Source organism: Pseudorca crassidens, chromosome 1 (assembly GCF_039906515.1).
Source record: "Pseudorca crassidens isolate mPseCra1 chromosome 1, mPseCra1.hap1, whole genome shotgun sequence".
Lineage (NCBI taxonomy): Eukaryota > Metazoa > Chordata > Mammalia > Artiodactyla > Delphinidae > Pseudorca > Pseudorca crassidens.
The window spans coordinates 44,282,861-44,299,229 of NC_090296.1; the positions used below are offsets into that span (position 1 = coordinate 44,282,861).

Sequence of the window (16,369 nt, forward strand, 5' to 3'; positions counted from 1 at the left end):
TTTTTTTTTAATAGGATACTTTTCCTAGTGATAATAATCTTTAAAAGAGAAAGTATTAATACCTCAATATTTTGAAGTAAGATAGCTCAGAAACACAAGTTAAATGCTATTTATTTACTTTTCTAAAATGTACAAATGACTCATTTTTATTATCACTCATGCACTGTAATAGCTGGGAGAACAGCAGGTTGCTTGAAGATGTAACAAATATTCTTTGAACACTTCAATAAACAGAATGTAAACATTCACTTTAATAATGTTTCCTTTGTTAATGCAAAACTGAGTGCATTTTTTCCTTGTCTCTGGTTGAGTCATGACTAGCTGAGTAGCAACAGCAGAGCGCTGAAAGAATTTTTCAACAGCAATTTGCTTGTTCTAATTTACTTTTCAAGGTTGATGATCAGGATCATTATGTGGCTTGCAGAACTATTTCTATTAACTTGATCCAGTCATTCCTCTTGTTCTCATCATATTTAGTTGCCCTGGCAGCTTTAAGTGAATCAGAAGTGCCACTGGTGCTCCAGTTCTATAGTTTCATATACAAAATGAATTCCTATATCCTTTAGAAACAAATCTGTCATACTCATTGAGAAAGTATGGGTTCTTTGAAATGAGTGACTCAGATACGAAACCTTTGCCTTTTGTTCTTCAAATAGAAATACTCTTTCTGGTTAGTGGACCTATGCAACAATAATACCAAAGCATTATCTGTTCAACCTTAACTTTGTTTAAAGAAATTCTAAGTAGCCTCGTGTTTTGAGCTTGAACACAATCATCACTCATCAACAAGATTAAGAAATAAAACTCATGTAATTTTTAAAATTTACATGATGCATACTGGAAAAGGCTTATTTTATTTCAATGTATAATATTCTAATAATGTAATGGGAAATAATCAAGTTATTCTCCACATTTTCAATAAATTTCAAAATCGCTGAATGTTTTCCCAATCTGCTTTCTGTGAGGGAATGTGTATTACTATAGTTCTAACATTTAAAGAGTGCCAGCTAAGTGATTTGGAAAATTCAATGGTATTACATTCTTCACACTAAACAAAACTATAAAACTGGCAAAGAAAAGAAACTCTTACTTCAATCACTGGCAAATTAACAAAGTTAACAATATAAGTAAAATGGATCACACTTACCAGGCTTTGCTTCTAAAAGGGAAAAATCACAGGGTTTAAAAATATAGTCATTAGTTATCTCTTTATATAACCTGCAGAGGGCACTAAAGTCCCTTGAAAGAAAAAGTAAAAAATTTAAGAGGGATAACAATAATTTTTCATTTTTATTTATTAGTAGTATGTTAACTAAATAACCTTTTTTTTCCCACAGAAACTATCATTTAAAGAGAAGACATTTAAAGGAAACATAGTTTGATTTTAAATGTTTAATGGAGTATTAAGATATACAAATTTTCACGTCCTACTGGAAGAACAATTCAGCAGGTGGTTTCCACCCCAGGGCATCCGTCACTATGTAAATGCTGTGCATCATATATTAACACCACACTACCAACAATTACACAGATTGGCCAGGGCCTGAGAAAAGTCAACCTGGACCTCAAAGTAACCTGCTTACAAAGCAGTAAATTAGTAATACAGATAAGGCATTGCATTGCTCCAGGCTATATACAGACGATAATGTTATCATATCCATAAAACAGTTGTTGAAAAAAAACCTAGAAGCTAGCTGAAAAGCTTTCAACTCATAAGAGTTTTAACCATTTTATAAGAGTAACCTCAAGAGTTCTTTGGTAATATTCATTTTATGCACCTCCTCATTACTACTGACTAACATTGTGTTTGCAGGGAGGACATTTGAATATTTAACTTTAAATATTCTTCTTCCTCTGACATAATGAAATATTTCATAGGGAAACCCACCAAGTTGTACACACTAACATAAAACATTATATAAATACCCACACACATACATCTATGCTTTACATAAATATATTTTCTCTGATAGCATATTTCAAGATATATTGCAACATTTTATTAACTAAAAATTTACTGCACAGAGTAAGTTAATTATTAAAAATACTAGTTTCTTAGCAACATGGCCAGGGGATCCTGCCTTCCATCTTATATTTTTTCTGATCCTCAATTTTACCATGGTTAAGTAACTTGCTATCAAAAGATATTTAGAAACATTTTGGTTACTAAATTCAAACTAGAGATGTTCATTTGGCATAAACATAAGTTAGATATGCATTTATTTGAGTCACTGTTTCAATTTAGAAATTGGATCACAAAAAGTTTGAGCCAAAAAAAAGGTATAAGAAAATTATCCAAATACATAACTTGCAAACTGATACTAGAATAATGAACAATTACAAAGCATTAAAAAATGCTGTCTATAATAATAAAACTAGTCAAGAAACACATCTTACAATTTTATTCTTCAAATATTGTGCAAAATTTCATAGAATGTTTCAAACTTTAAAGTTATGGAGGAAGGGTACCCGGTTAAATGAGAAAAAGGCAGAAAAAAATAGTAAACAGTACTGTCGAAATGGTTATTTTGATAACTTAAAATAATCAGTTTGAAGTATTTTTGTAATGGTACTTTTATGAAAAAAATCTTGATTCATCATGGGAACAAAACAAGCTCTTTTTCAAGAAAGGACAAAGTTAAATAAAGCTTTGAAATCACAAGTCTTATGAATAATTGTGTACTGCGACATGTTTTCCCAAATTGGATTTCTTTACCACATACCATGACATTTTTTAATGGAGGCGGATGGGGAGAAACTGTGCAGTTGAATAAAATAGAAGCATTTTCTCAGCGTAAGTTGTAGCTTTGATTTTTGGGTTATCTCAGGGCCAATAAATATACACTCTAGTATATGAAACAAAACTAGAAGATATACTTAAACTGTAGTCTTTGTTTCTTCAAAGCCTATGTTTTCTAAAATCATTGTTAGGCAAAGTAAAAAGAAATGTTTGTTCTATTACATAAGAACTAAACTTCATTTGGTATTCAATTGACTTTCTAACTTAGCAGACAGGACTTTTACATCTTCAAATACTGAAAATAAATTGCATTCTTGGCCCTTGCTTTAAAAGGTTATAGAGAATAAACGCACACCCTGGTAGTGTTCTAGTGATCTCCCTAATCTCAGTTGCACTTTGTCAGAACGAGGTAACTGGTAGTTAAGTGAAATACCCTAGATCAAAGGGGGATTAATCACCAACTGAATCCTTGCTGAATAAACCTGTCATTCAAGAAAATTATTTCCACTGAACTTAGCAGAGGATTGAAGGTATTTGCATAACAGGGACCTACGTACTTCAGCCAGGTTAAAAGGTTCAGAATTCATCCCATGTTTAGCTTTTTGCCTCCTTTTCCTTTCAGCAGCCTGGTACAATGGTTTCTAATCTGATAATACAGCTAACTATCTAAATGATGTCAGAACAGGAAAGTATTGCAAAGTTTGGATGAGGGATGGATCAATTTCACTTTCAGTAACTCCTAAATCTGATTTGTTGGAATTTAAGATGTAATCCTAAAAAAGTCCCTTAAACCTGAGAACTGTTTATTAACATCCCTTTTCTGACCTTTGTCTTAGAAACAACCATTCTGCTGTGGCAGCGGTCCCTGCAGAGACTCTGGATGATAACTCGACCTACCTTCCTCCCAGGGGTGGTGCAGGAGTCCATGAATATCTATAAAGGATTCTGAAATACTATAATAAAAACTAGAAGAAAAATACTAGTAGTTGTTCTATGTATTAAATTGTGCTTTGAAATATCTTAAATCATACAATGTATATATAAAACCACAATTTTAACTCACTGAAAATATTGAGTTGGTGTGAAAAAATTAATTTTGTAAGACTAATGCTTAATTAAAAATTTTTAAAAAAATTTAAGAATTCCTGATAAGGCTATTTACTTCAAACCTGACATTTGAATCAATTATTTAAAAAGTAAAAGGTAAAAAATGCCCACCACTGTAAGGGGATTGTCTTACACTGTTAAGGGTACAGCTGACTTTAAAAAGTTTGAGTACATTTTCAGAAATGTAACACTTTTTGTACATTTTGGATCTACTGAAGAATAATTACCCATATGATAGACATCAGATTTCATAATCATATTTTGGCACTAAAGGGAATTTAGCAATTTTGCATCCAGCGGTCTGACACCATCCAAACCTTTAACTGGAAGTAGGTGCTCATATTCAGTGCAAACACACAGCATCTTTCAAGTTAAAAAATGCAAAGAATAGTTATCAAAGAAAATGAATAAAATCCATAGCGAGATAATATTTTAGAAAATGATTGAAGTTTTAACCCAAGAAAGGACTCTTAGAGTGTCTTATAGCTTAGAATAAGAACATGTCAATCACGATTAAGCTTCTGGAATTGGAATCCCTTTGAAATGCAGCTGTTTCTTCTTTAATTGTGGCAGCGGACTCTGAAGAAAAGAAAGGTCCAGCCTTAAAGATGAGTAAGGAATACAAAATAGCTCAGGATTAGTTGTGGAGTTCAAAGGTCGCTAATTACACTAAGGAGTTCCCAGACACAGAGAAAACATTAAACAGGTCACCTACCAAACGGGAAACAGACTTTGTCTTCAGAAATTATCCTGAAGTGACAGGTTTCTAGACAAAATCAAAGCATCACAGTGTGCCCAGCTGATCTCAACAGGATGAAAACATGAGTTAGTTTTAGTTCTGTAGCGTTATGTTAGAATGCAATGGCAACAGATGGCATCAGGTTCCCCATTGTCCCTACACTTTTCCAGTACTCCTTAGATTTTCCTCAGGTTTCTAGAAATGTCAGATCAAAGATTCATTGGTTTTTACGACTGCTTATAAAGTTTTGCCTAGGGGATTATTATACTGAATCTCAGCCTACTCACTAGATAAATGCCTCTTCCCTATTTTAGTATACTTTGCTAAACACTTATACAATCAAGATGTACAAATGGCTCCGTTAATATAAGTGAAATGTTAAGCTTTCCTTGAGTTTAAGAGAGATCAAAAAACTTAAAGGGAATGATTTTTTTCTTTTTTCAAAAGGAACGTTTTTACTACTGATTATCTATGATTAACCTAGAATAACAAGCTAAAGTCCTGGTCTGGAAGTTACTCTGTTTTCTTCATTACTTGGGATAATTTTGAACATAGAACATTATGCCATGATAATGTCTTGCAGAAAATGAGTTTATGAGTAGGATTGACCTTAATTTTAAAAAATTACATTTCAAATCCTAAATTTCTATGCAATCTCCTTTCAAACTACCATAGCTCTCTTTCAAGAAGTTAGCAGCTTTTTCTAAGCTTTTCCTTAAGAGACTCATAAAAAAAAGAAACCAAGATATAATTTAATTGAATATTAATCTGTAATGCGTATTTTTTTTATATAACTCTTCTAATTCTGTTCTGTAAAAAGAAACTTGACATGGAATAGGTTTTGAGGTTCTTGAGATTTCATCTTTTCTTGAATGGTCATTTAAAGTCCAACTTGACAATGAACTACTTTGAAAACAGAATGTGACAAATAATTGTAAAGACAGGTAGACTGTATGACTGGATGGTTCCTGAAGAAACCCAGAGCATGCCAATAAGGAAGCAAGGGTGACAAATTTAAAGAAAATGTGCTACATGAAACTGAAATAAGATTTAAGTGATACTCTCTACCCATAAAATAGCTTTTGATTTTTACCTGAATTCATTCATTAATGAATTATAATAAAACAGGAAAAGACCGTTATTATATCTAAATTTATATTTAAAAATTTGGCTGCAGATATTCAGTAATCACAAAACACTATGCTCATCTTCTGAAGGTATCCCACTCCTCTTAATATGCTTACTAAACAAAATGTTATTGTGGCAGATTAATAAGCTTGCCTGAAAAGTAACTCCAGAACAGAGATAAACAAAATAGAATTATGCAGATTCTTTATTAGTCAGTAGGATAGTTCTGATTAAAAACAGGTTACTATTTAAACAATTTTCTTTCATTTTCATCAGCTGTTTTCTCAAGAGATTTACAAAGTTGTTTCTAATGTGGTCTATGGTATTCTGTAACAACACATCGTACTAGCACTTAGCACTTAGGTTTGGAAGAGCAAATAGTTTTTTATCTTGCACGTCATCTACAATCTATTGGGAGTAGCTGCCTGCAGCTCTGCACTGAGGAGCCTAAGCCCATATCCAGGAAGGCTCAGTGGAGAAAGAGGACTGTGACTGATTAGCCATGTCTGCCACAGGGGCAGGAAGAAACATGTATGGCAGGGTAACCCAAGACTAGTCTACAATAAGCTGAAAGTGAATCACTACATTTTATGCTCTGAAATCATACTTGAGTAAAATCAAAGGGTAATGAAATTGGATACATTAGTCTTTAAAATGTTCTTTCACACTAGATCAGACTAAAAACATTGAACAAGAGCATTTTGTAATTAAATCAATGATTTTCACTCATAGGTTATATGCATACACCTTAAAAATAAAAGACTGTGATTTAATTTATGTTACTATTGTATAAATCCCATTTAAACATGAGACAATTACAGTAATAATGATCCATATGTTACTGGAGCAGGAGCTTTAGAATTCCAGATGTAATAGTCAGAAGAAATTAGTTTCCGGTCTAAAAAAAAAAAATGATAAGATTATATTATCTTAAAAATTCAATGAGAAAGCAAAGTCATGATATTTAAAATTGTGGAACACAATTATTTCAAGGAAGGCAATACTTTGAGATATCCATTTCAATTCAATTTTTATCAAGGCATTATTATAACTTTCACCACTTTAAAAATATGGCTTCATTAAATACATGAATAATCCACCTTTTAGCTTATACATGCCAAAATCCCTCATGCCAAATCTGCTAATTTTTTTCTCACATCTTCCCTAAATTCTTTTTATTATAGACCATTACTTCAGCTACAAAAACATTAAAAATAGTTTTATTGTTACCCTTCTGTAACCTCTTCACTACAGTTCTGATTCTGATCTTGCTATTCTTTATGCATTCAAAGTTTCAGAGATGGAAATACACACCCAACTTTCTAGTAACGTTTTAAAAAGGTTGCTTCAGTGGTTTCTTATTGTTCTGATCAAATTTAAGGTTTCTGTTTTAAGAGCTTTGGACAAATGAAAACCTCTTTAAAGTTTTCTGATATGTAAAACTGAGATGATAATGCTCATTTGGAGCTACACATGTGTAAGTTCTTATTCCATACATCTCTATGTATCCAATTCTGCCTTTTATACCTTCTTCATAATGAAAAGGATAGAGGTAGGATGTATTACTGCATTGCCTTTTTGTTGTTGTTTGTTCAGTTTGAGAACCTAGTAACATTGAGAGGCAACATAGCATATTGGTTAAGACATTGAGAGGCAACATAGCATACTGGTTAAGTGGTCAGGGTCTAGAGACAGACTGCTTGGCTTTGAGTCCAGTTCTGCCATTTACTAGCTATGTGACCCTATTCTCTCTGTTCCGTCAACATCCTCATCTGTAAAATGGAGATAACAACACTTACGTAGGGTGCTGTAAGGATTAATGAGTTAGCACACATTACATACTCAGAACTGTGCCTGGCACATAGTAAGCAGTAAACATCAGCTATTATTATTTAAATTAAGATTATTAGCATTATTAAACTATTTTCAGAACTAAGTTGTATATTATGAATATAGATTTTATTGTCAAGATGATGGCAAAATAAAGGTTTTTACATAGTTGCACGAAGTGATAGTTATGCTCTGAAACTAATAGAAGAAGGAAATAAAAGATTGGTCATAATTATGCATTTAAAGTGACCTCTTTCATTCATATATTAAGAAGCAGGTGAATTACTGAAACATCCCATTCTGTATTATAATCTCTGAAAATTACTACAATATGTTTAGTTAATATTAATAAGATACAATATTTTAAACATTATCTAAAGAGACAACATATTTCCCATAGACAACCTAAAATACTGGTCTGTTTGCATTTAGACAAAACTGCTGGTTTGTCCAAACTAACAACTGTATTGTGCCTTCATTTAAAAAAAAAAAAAAAAAAAGCATTATGAAGACTCTTCCATATACATGAATTTCTCTAAAAAGCAATGAAAAAATGATGTAGGAGAAAGCACAGGGATGTATGGAGGTAAAGAATATGGCTTATTCTGGTTATATTACATAGAATATATTATTGCCATTCACAGGTAATTCCTTAGAATTCAGTAGTTCTGAGTTCTGTAATTCTTTTTTTTTTTATTTTTTTTATTTTTTAACATCTTTATTGGAGTATAATTGCTTTACAATGGTGTGTTAGTTTCTGCTTTATAACAAAGTGAATCAGTTATACATATATATATGTTCCCATATCTCTTCCCTCTTGCGTCTCCCTCCCTCCAACCCTCCCTATCCCACCCCTCTAGTTAGTCAAACCAACGAGCTGATCTCCCTGTGCTATGCGGCTGCTTCCCACTAGCTATCTATTTTACGTTTGGTAGTGTATATATGTCCATGCCACTCTCTCATTTCGTCCCAGCTTACCCTTCCCCCTCCCCATATCCTCAAGTCCATTCTTTAGTAGGTCTGTGTCTTTATTACTGTCTTGCTCCTAGGTTCTTCATGACCTTTTTTTTTTTTTTTTCCCCCTTAGAGTCCACATATATGTGTTAGCATACAGTATTTCTTTTTCTCTTTCTGATTTACTTCACTCTGTATGACACACTCTAGGTCCATCGACCTCACTACAAATAACTCAATTTTGTTTCTTTTATGGCTGAGTAATATTCCATTGTATATATGTGCCACATCTTCTTTACCCATTCATCTGATGATGGACACTTAGGTTTTTTCCATCTCCGGCCTATTGTAAATAGAGCTGCAATGAACATTTTGGTACATGACTCTTTCTGAATTATGGTTTTCTTAGGGTATATGCCCAGTAGTGGGATTGTTGGGTCCTATGGTAGTTCTATATTTAGTTTTTTAAGAAACCTCCATACTGTTCTCCATAGTGGCTGTATCAATTTACATTCCCACCAACAGTGCAAGAGGGTTCCCTTTTCTCCACACCCTCTCCAGCATTTTTTGTTTCTAGATATTTTGATGATGCCCATTCTGACCAGTGTGAGATGATATCTAATTGTAGTGGTGATTTGCATTTCTCTAATGATTAATGATGTTGCAGATTCTTTCATATATTTGTTGGCAATCTGTATATCTTCTTTGGAGAAATGTCTATTTAGGTCTATTTAGGTCTATTTATTGGATTGGGTCGTTTGTTTTTCTGACATTGAACTGCATGAGCTGCTTGTAAATTTTGTATCCATTCAGCCAATCTGTGTCTTTTGGTGGGAGCATTTAGTCCATTTACATTTAAGGTAATTATCGATATGTGTGTTCCCATTCCCATTTTCTTAATTGTTTTGGGTTTGTTATTGTAGGTCTTTTCCTTCTTTTGTGTTTCTTGCCTAGAGAAGTTCCTTTAGCAGTTGTTGTAGAGCTGGTTTGGTGGTGCTGAACTCTCTCAGCTTTTGCTTGTCTCTAAAGGTTTTAATTTCTCCATCAAATCTGAATGAGATCCTTGCTGGGTAGAGTAATCTTGGTTGCAGGTTTTTCTCCTTCAACACTTTCAATATGTCCTGCCACTCCCTTCTGGCTTGCAGAGTTTCTGCTGAAAGATCAGCTGTTAACCTTATGGGGATTCCCTTGTGTGTTATTTGTTGTTTTTCCCTTGCTGCTTTTAATATGTTTTCTTTTTATTTAATTTTTGACAGTTTGATTAATATGTGTCTTGGCGTATTTCTCCTTGGATTTATCCTGTATGGGACTCTCTGTGCTTCCTGGACTTGATTAACTATTTCCTTTCCCATATTAGGGAAGTTTTCAACTATAATCTCTTCAAATATTTTCTCAGTCCCTTTCTTTTTCTCTTCTTCTTCTGGAACCCCTATAATTCAAATGTTGGTACGTTTAATGTTGTCCCAGAGGTCTCTGAGACTGTCCTCAGTTCTTTTCATTCTTTTTTCTTTATTCTGCTCTGCAGTAGTTATTTCCACTATTTTATCTTCCAGGTCACTTATCCGTTCTTCTGCCTCAGTTATTCTGCTATTGATCCCATCTAGAGTACTTTTAATTTCATTTATTGTGTTGTTCATCGTTGCTTGTTTCATCTTTAGTTCTTCTAGGTCCTTGTTAACTGATTCTTGCATTTTGTCCATTCTATTGTCCATTCTATCTCCAAGATTTCGGATCAACCTTACTATCATTATTCTGAATTCTTTTTCAGGTAGACTGCCTATTTCCTCTTCATTTGTTAGGTCTGATGGGTTTTTATCTTGCTCCTTCATCTGCGGTGTGTTTTTCTGTCTTTTCATTTTGCTTATCTTACTGTGTTTGGGGTCTCCTTTTTTGCAGGCTGAAGGTTCGTAGTTCCTGTTGTTTTTTGTGTCTGTCCCCAGTGGCTAAGGTTGGTTCAGTGGGTTGTGTAGGCTTCCTGGTGGAGGGTACTAGTGCCTGTGTTCTGGTGGATGAGGCTAGATCTTGTCTTTCTGGTGTGCAGGTCCACGTCTGGTGGTGTGTTTTGGGGTGTCTGTAGACTTATTATGATTTTGGGCCGCCTCTCTGCTAATGGGTGGGGTTGTGTTCCTGTCTTGCTAGTTGTTTGGCATAGGATGTCCAGCACTGTAGCTTGCTGGTCGTTGAGTGAAGCTGGGTGCTGGCGTTGAGATGGAGATCTCTCGGAAATTTTTGCTGTTTGATATTATGTGGAGCTGGGAGGTCTCTTGTGGATCAGTGTCCTGAAGTTGGCTCTCCCACCTCAGAGGCACAGCACTGACTCCTGGCTGCAGCCCCAAGAGCCTTTCATCCACAGGGCTCCTTAATTTGGGATGACTGGTTGTCTATTCAGGTATTCCACAGATGCAGGGTATATCAAGTTGATTGTGGAGCTTTAATCCGCTGCTTCTGAGGCTGCTGGGAGAGATTTCCCTTTCTCTTCTTTGTTCTCACAGCTCCCAGGGGCTCAGCTTTGGATTTAGCCCCGCCTGTGCGTGTAGGTCGCCGGAGGGCGTCTGTTCTTTGCTCAGACAGGACGGGGTTAAAGGAGCCGCTGAGGGGTTAAAGGAGCCGCTGATTCGGAGGCTCTGGCTCACTCAGGCCCGGGGGGGTAGGGAGGGGCACGGAGTGTGGGGTGGGCCTGCGGCTGCAGAGGCCGGCGAGACGTTGCAGCCTGCGGCGCGCCTGTGCGTTCTCCCGGGGGAGTTGTCCCTGGATCCCGGGACCCCAGCAGTGGCGGGCTGCACAGGCTCCCCGGAAGGGCGCGTGGCCAGTGACCTGTGTTCGCACACAGGCCTCCCGGTGGCGGCAGCAGCGGCCCTAGCCGCTCTGGGCGGCCCTAGCCACGTCCGTCTCTGGGCTCCGCACCCCTAGCCGCGGCTCGCGCCCGTCCCTGGAGCTCTCTCAAGCAGCGTTCTTAATCCCCTCTCCTCGTGCACCAGGAAACAAAGAGGGACGTAAAAGTCTCTTGCCTCTTCGGCAGTTCCAGACTTCTCCCCGGACTCTCTCCCGGCCAGCCGCGGTGCACCAACGCCCCGCAGGCTGTGTTCACGCCGCCAACCTCAGTCCTCTCCCGGCGCTCCGACAACAGCCGGAGCCTCAGCTCCCAGTCCCGCCCGCCCCGGCGGGCGAGCAGACAAGCCTCTCGGCTGGCAAGTTCCGGTCGGCCCGATCCTCTGCGCTGGAATCTGTCCGCTTTGCCCTCCGCACCCCTGTTGCTGTGCTCTCCTCTGCGGCTCCCAAGCTCCCCCACTCCGCCTCCCGAAGTCTCCACCCGCGAAGGGGCTTCCTAGTGTGTGGACACTTTTCCTCCTTCACAGCTCTCTGCCGCTGGTGCAGGACCCGTCCCTATCCTTTTGTCTCTGTTTAGTTTTTTCTTTTGCCCTACCCAGGTACGTGGGGGGTTTCTTGCCTTTTGGGAGGTCTGAGGTCTTCTGCCAGCGTTCAGTAGATGCTCTGTAGGAGTTGTTCCACGCGTAGATGTATTTCTGGTGTATCTGTGGGGAGGAACGTGATCTCCGCGTCTTACTCTTCCGCCATCTTCCCGGAAGTCTCTGTAATTCTTTAGAAACTTTCAAGTACAAAGTCTTGTCTTATCCTTCCTAGGGACCCTAACCCTTAGTTTAAGAAATACTTACCTAAATAGCTTTATTCCCCTTAATATATGAGGCAAAAGTGTTGCTGCTTACGTTTATCTAACTCTACCTCATTCTAGCTACTTTTTTGTTCTATGCCACATATCTATATTTGATCTGAATTAAATAATTTTGAATTCATCTACAAATTGCTCTGTTTCCCCTCCCTATATTTCCATTTGTACTATATGTGTGTGTGTGTGTGTATACACACACACACACACACACACACATTTCTCTTACCCTCCTTTTGGTAAAACAGAGTACTAAATAATGCTCATTGACTACAACATTTGCTAAAAATATTTAAAATTTTAAGTAATAATCATACTTAACATTTATTGAATCCATCCCACATGCTAAGCATTAATGCTAAGTGCATGGTTGATATGATTTTATTTAAACCTCCTAACAACCCTGAGGTAAATACTACTACTAATTCCGTTTTATATATGAGGAAACTAAATAAGAAGTTCACTAACTTGCCCAGAAGTAAATTATAAGCAGAGCAAAGCAAATCCAACTTTAGACTAGAGCCCACCTCTATGTCAATCCTTGCTCATCCAGACCACTTTACAAATAGGAGAAGGCAGAGGGCAATGTACATAAACTGTTACACAGGATGGATTAGGCCAGAATTTTTATAAATCGGTATTATTCTCTGATCTTTTTCTGTCATATTTTAATTTTATCTTAGTTAATAATAACATAACACCACTTTAGTTACCTTAAGTTAGTTTGAATCTGTACAACTTACATGTACTTATTTTTGGTTTTCCTGATGCAAAAACTTGAACTGAATGCTGATCCGCATAACACCCAGTGAGTGTATAATCTAAGATCCTAAAATGAAGCTAGAACAAGAAGAGAAATGTACCAAATTAAGGTGATTATTTGGTAAAAATGATGGTCACATTTTTTTCCCTTGACACAAGTTTAGGAATTTATTTCACAGAGTTCACAAAATAAAAATCACAAATAATACTGTGTGTGTTTGCGTGCGAGTGCACATGTTCACACATATATACTCACCTTTCCCTTCTGCATTAGGGTCGTTTCTTTGTAAGGCTGCCATTATGAAGTGCTTAACACATACCAGGCCCTTCACTAATATAAACTCTAATCTGCACTGCAAGGTATCCCTATTTTACACATGAGGGAACTGAGGTTCAGAGATGGAAACACTTAGCGTCCCAGTAGGTAAGTAGTAGAGCTGGCATTTGAACTCAGACCTGCCTGACTACAAAAGCTGGTGCTCCTTCCCCTATGGTGTTTGGTGTTCTGTATGTTCTCTCCTATCTCTAAGGCTATGTGGCTGTGATAGATTTCAGATCATAATTCTTTTATACACCTTTTAGCAGAACACAATAAAATAATTACTAAAACAGAAACACCAGTTTATCTGGTGTTTGGAGGGAATGAAACGCTCTGCTTAATTTTTCAGAAAACTAAAATTTAACTTTTACATAACTAACCTTTCTAAAATGTAATGAATGAATGTAAGTTCCTGGATTTAATTGATAATGTGGTGATATCAGTATAAATGCCAATTAATATATTGGGCTATAATAGAGAGGGCCATTAGTACCTTCTCTGAAGGCATAGTGTTGGGCTGTCTCTGAGCCACAATGATATTCACATGAACCATGAAAGGTCTATTCTTACAGAACTCCTGCCTCCTTTTGCTGTGATTCTCATCTTTGCTGCTAAAAGCTTTTGATTTGGCAATATCCTGATAGCTTTTCTATACTTTTTTTCTTCCTTCTCCCTTCCCTGCAAATTTCTCTCTTTTCCTATCTTTCTCCTTTTGATTGCCAAACTAACTGATCACAGGCATAGATGTAATTTTCAGATCTTCTCAGCAATTTCTTCCCTATTGCAACTCAAATTATCTAATAGTAAAGGGCTTTTGCTTGCTTGTTTGGTATAATTCTGGATGCTGGAAGTTATGACAAGGTTGATTTCCACACAACTAGATATTATAAAAATAAATCTATTCATTGAACACAAATACGTACTACACGCTTTTGATGCGGCTATAACTGGTTAGGTGATGAAAATGAATAAAAGAGTCATAATCCCTACCTTTGAAAAACATATAGTATAGTAACATCTCACTTTTTTTTCTGAAAAACATCTGGAAGAGGGAATTTCTATAATAATCATTGAAACAAAGCTCATGGACATAGTTGAAGCCAATACAGAAGAAATGAATATCACTAGTGTACTTCTGACTTCACTACCATTTCCCCTAGTTGCTTTTACATATAGATTTCAATCTCTCTTTGATTTCTTTGATACTACTCTATTTAGGTTTTCCTGCTACCTTTCTGATCGCATTTTCACTTTCCCTCACTGATTCTTTTGAACCTTCCTCCTATTTTCTCTTATCTTTTTCTGACCTTATTCATTTCTACTGCCTCAACTATTTCTTCTCCATGGATAACTCCTAGATCCTAAGAACAGTTGAGCTTTCTCTTGAGAATCAAGCTTTGGGTTTTAAGCCACCTACTGGACACCTATACTGGGGTAAATTGCTATTACCAGCAACATATGTGATATGAAGCCCACTCCCTCCCAAATTTCTCCACATTTCTTCTAAGATACAGAACTTTCTTCTAAATATGTACATCCATTCATCAAATATTTATGCGCTAGGTACTGAACTAGATGTTGGGAATAAAACAATGAATGAATGAGATTCACACAGTCTTTGCCCTCCTGGAGCTTCAAGTCTGGTCTAAGTCACAATTTTTTAATGACATCATCTTTGACTTAAAACTATTTCTTATCTTTCTACTTAATTACTGAGATTAAAGGCTATACCTTTATCACAGCTCTATTCCTTTTTCTCCCTTCCTTTCTCTTTCTGTGACACTACACTAGTTCAGCATTATTAACTTACTACCTTTCAGATGAAATACTAATATAGCTAAAAAATAGTTTCTTTGTCTCTAGTTTTTTTCTTCACTCACCTTCCTCACATCCATTTCAGATTGATCCTCATAAAGTATCGCTTTCTGGAGGACCACTCCCGTACTCAAAGAAAGTATAACATCTTCTAACAAAGCAATGAAAGCCAGATTCAAATTCTCTACAATCCAGACCTAGATCACTTATTCAGACTTCTGTGTGACTACTGTTTCTAGCACTGGTTCCTAAACATGCCTTGTTATCCTTCATTCCTGTGATTAAGTCATTTCTTCACCTATACAAACGAGAGTTAATATTCAAGGCTTCATATCGATGCTTACCTGAGCCTCAGAGTTTTGCCTAAACTCCATCTCTACTACAAAGCTTTCCTTGATCACTTTGGTTGGAAGTGCTCAGTCTTTTTTTGAAAGACCAAAAGCAGTCAGTCCTGATCAGTTACTGACATGCATCATTGAAAAATCCCTAGAGGGCAAAGACTACATCTTACATTCTTTTTACACAAATCTAAAATGTGATATCTAAGAGCTGTGTAGAACTAGGTTAAGTTGAGGTATTTAGGTTTTACATAATTCTTTCACCTTAAAAATTTTAAAGTATTAAGTGAAATAGAAAGTGATTACTAAACAAAAAGAATCTTACTAAAATCTAACAGAGGACTTAGACAAAAAGAACAGAACTCCAAAAACAAAAAAATGTTAGGAAACATTAAAAATCAATTATATGCAATTTGGAACAAAAGGAAAGGCTTCTAATGTAGTGAGCCATATAAATATATTTACCTTTAAATACGCTGTGCCTCCAATGCAAATCTGGTCAAATGGCTGCTTTTCATGGCTCTTGGCTCCAAAAGTTACAGTTCCAGAAAGACTAATTTCCATTGATTTTGGGAACTTCTGTCCTAAAAACAGAAATACATCAATCAACTATTATAAATTAAATAGATTCTACAGCAAATGAATGAAAAAAAAATAAACAAAACCTAGTTTACCAATATTCCAGATCAATAAGCTTTTCTCTCGAAATACTTCAAGCTGGCCAAAACTAACTTTGTATTCCACATGTGTGACTGGACCTCTTTAAAAAAGAAATGGACAAAATGGAAAGAAAAAAATAATCATAGATATAACAGTTTAAAGAGATTTAAGTCAAATCTTGCTACTGTTACTTAATACAAGGACAACATAAAAGCAGATCTGTATTCAAGTTTGCAGAATAGAGTAGAATAAATAATGAATATTATACCTCAGAAAACACAGAAACACAATA

At 36.1% G+C, this 16,369-nt stretch overlaps 1 protein-coding gene across 2 annotated transcripts in view; it reads right to left on the reverse strand.

Annotated features, from left to right (window-relative positions):
* Nucleotides 1-1,271: 1,271 nt before the first annotated feature.
* AP5M1 (adaptor related protein complex 5 subunit mu 1) overlaps nt 1,272-16,369 on the reverse strand; it is a 28,745-nt gene continuing 13,647 nt past the window's right edge. Inside the window, exons 5-9 of one of the 2 annotated variants that reach the window (XM_067734682.1) lie at nt 16,092-16,177; nt 15,883-16,001; nt 12,927-13,023; nt 6,534-6,612; nt 1,272-4,426 (exon numbers count right to left, since the gene is read on the reverse strand). In XM_067734682.1, coding sequence (XP_067590783.1) covers nt 4,408-4,426; nt 6,534-6,612; nt 12,927-13,023; nt 15,883-16,001; nt 16,092-16,177 — 400 coding nt within the window. In that variant the 3' untranslated portion in view covers nt 1,272-4,407. Of the gene's footprint in view, nt 6,613-12,926; nt 13,024-15,882; nt 16,002-16,091; nt 16,178-16,369 lie in introns of both variants that reach the window. The other variant, XM_067734684.1, reaches the window with a different exon arrangement.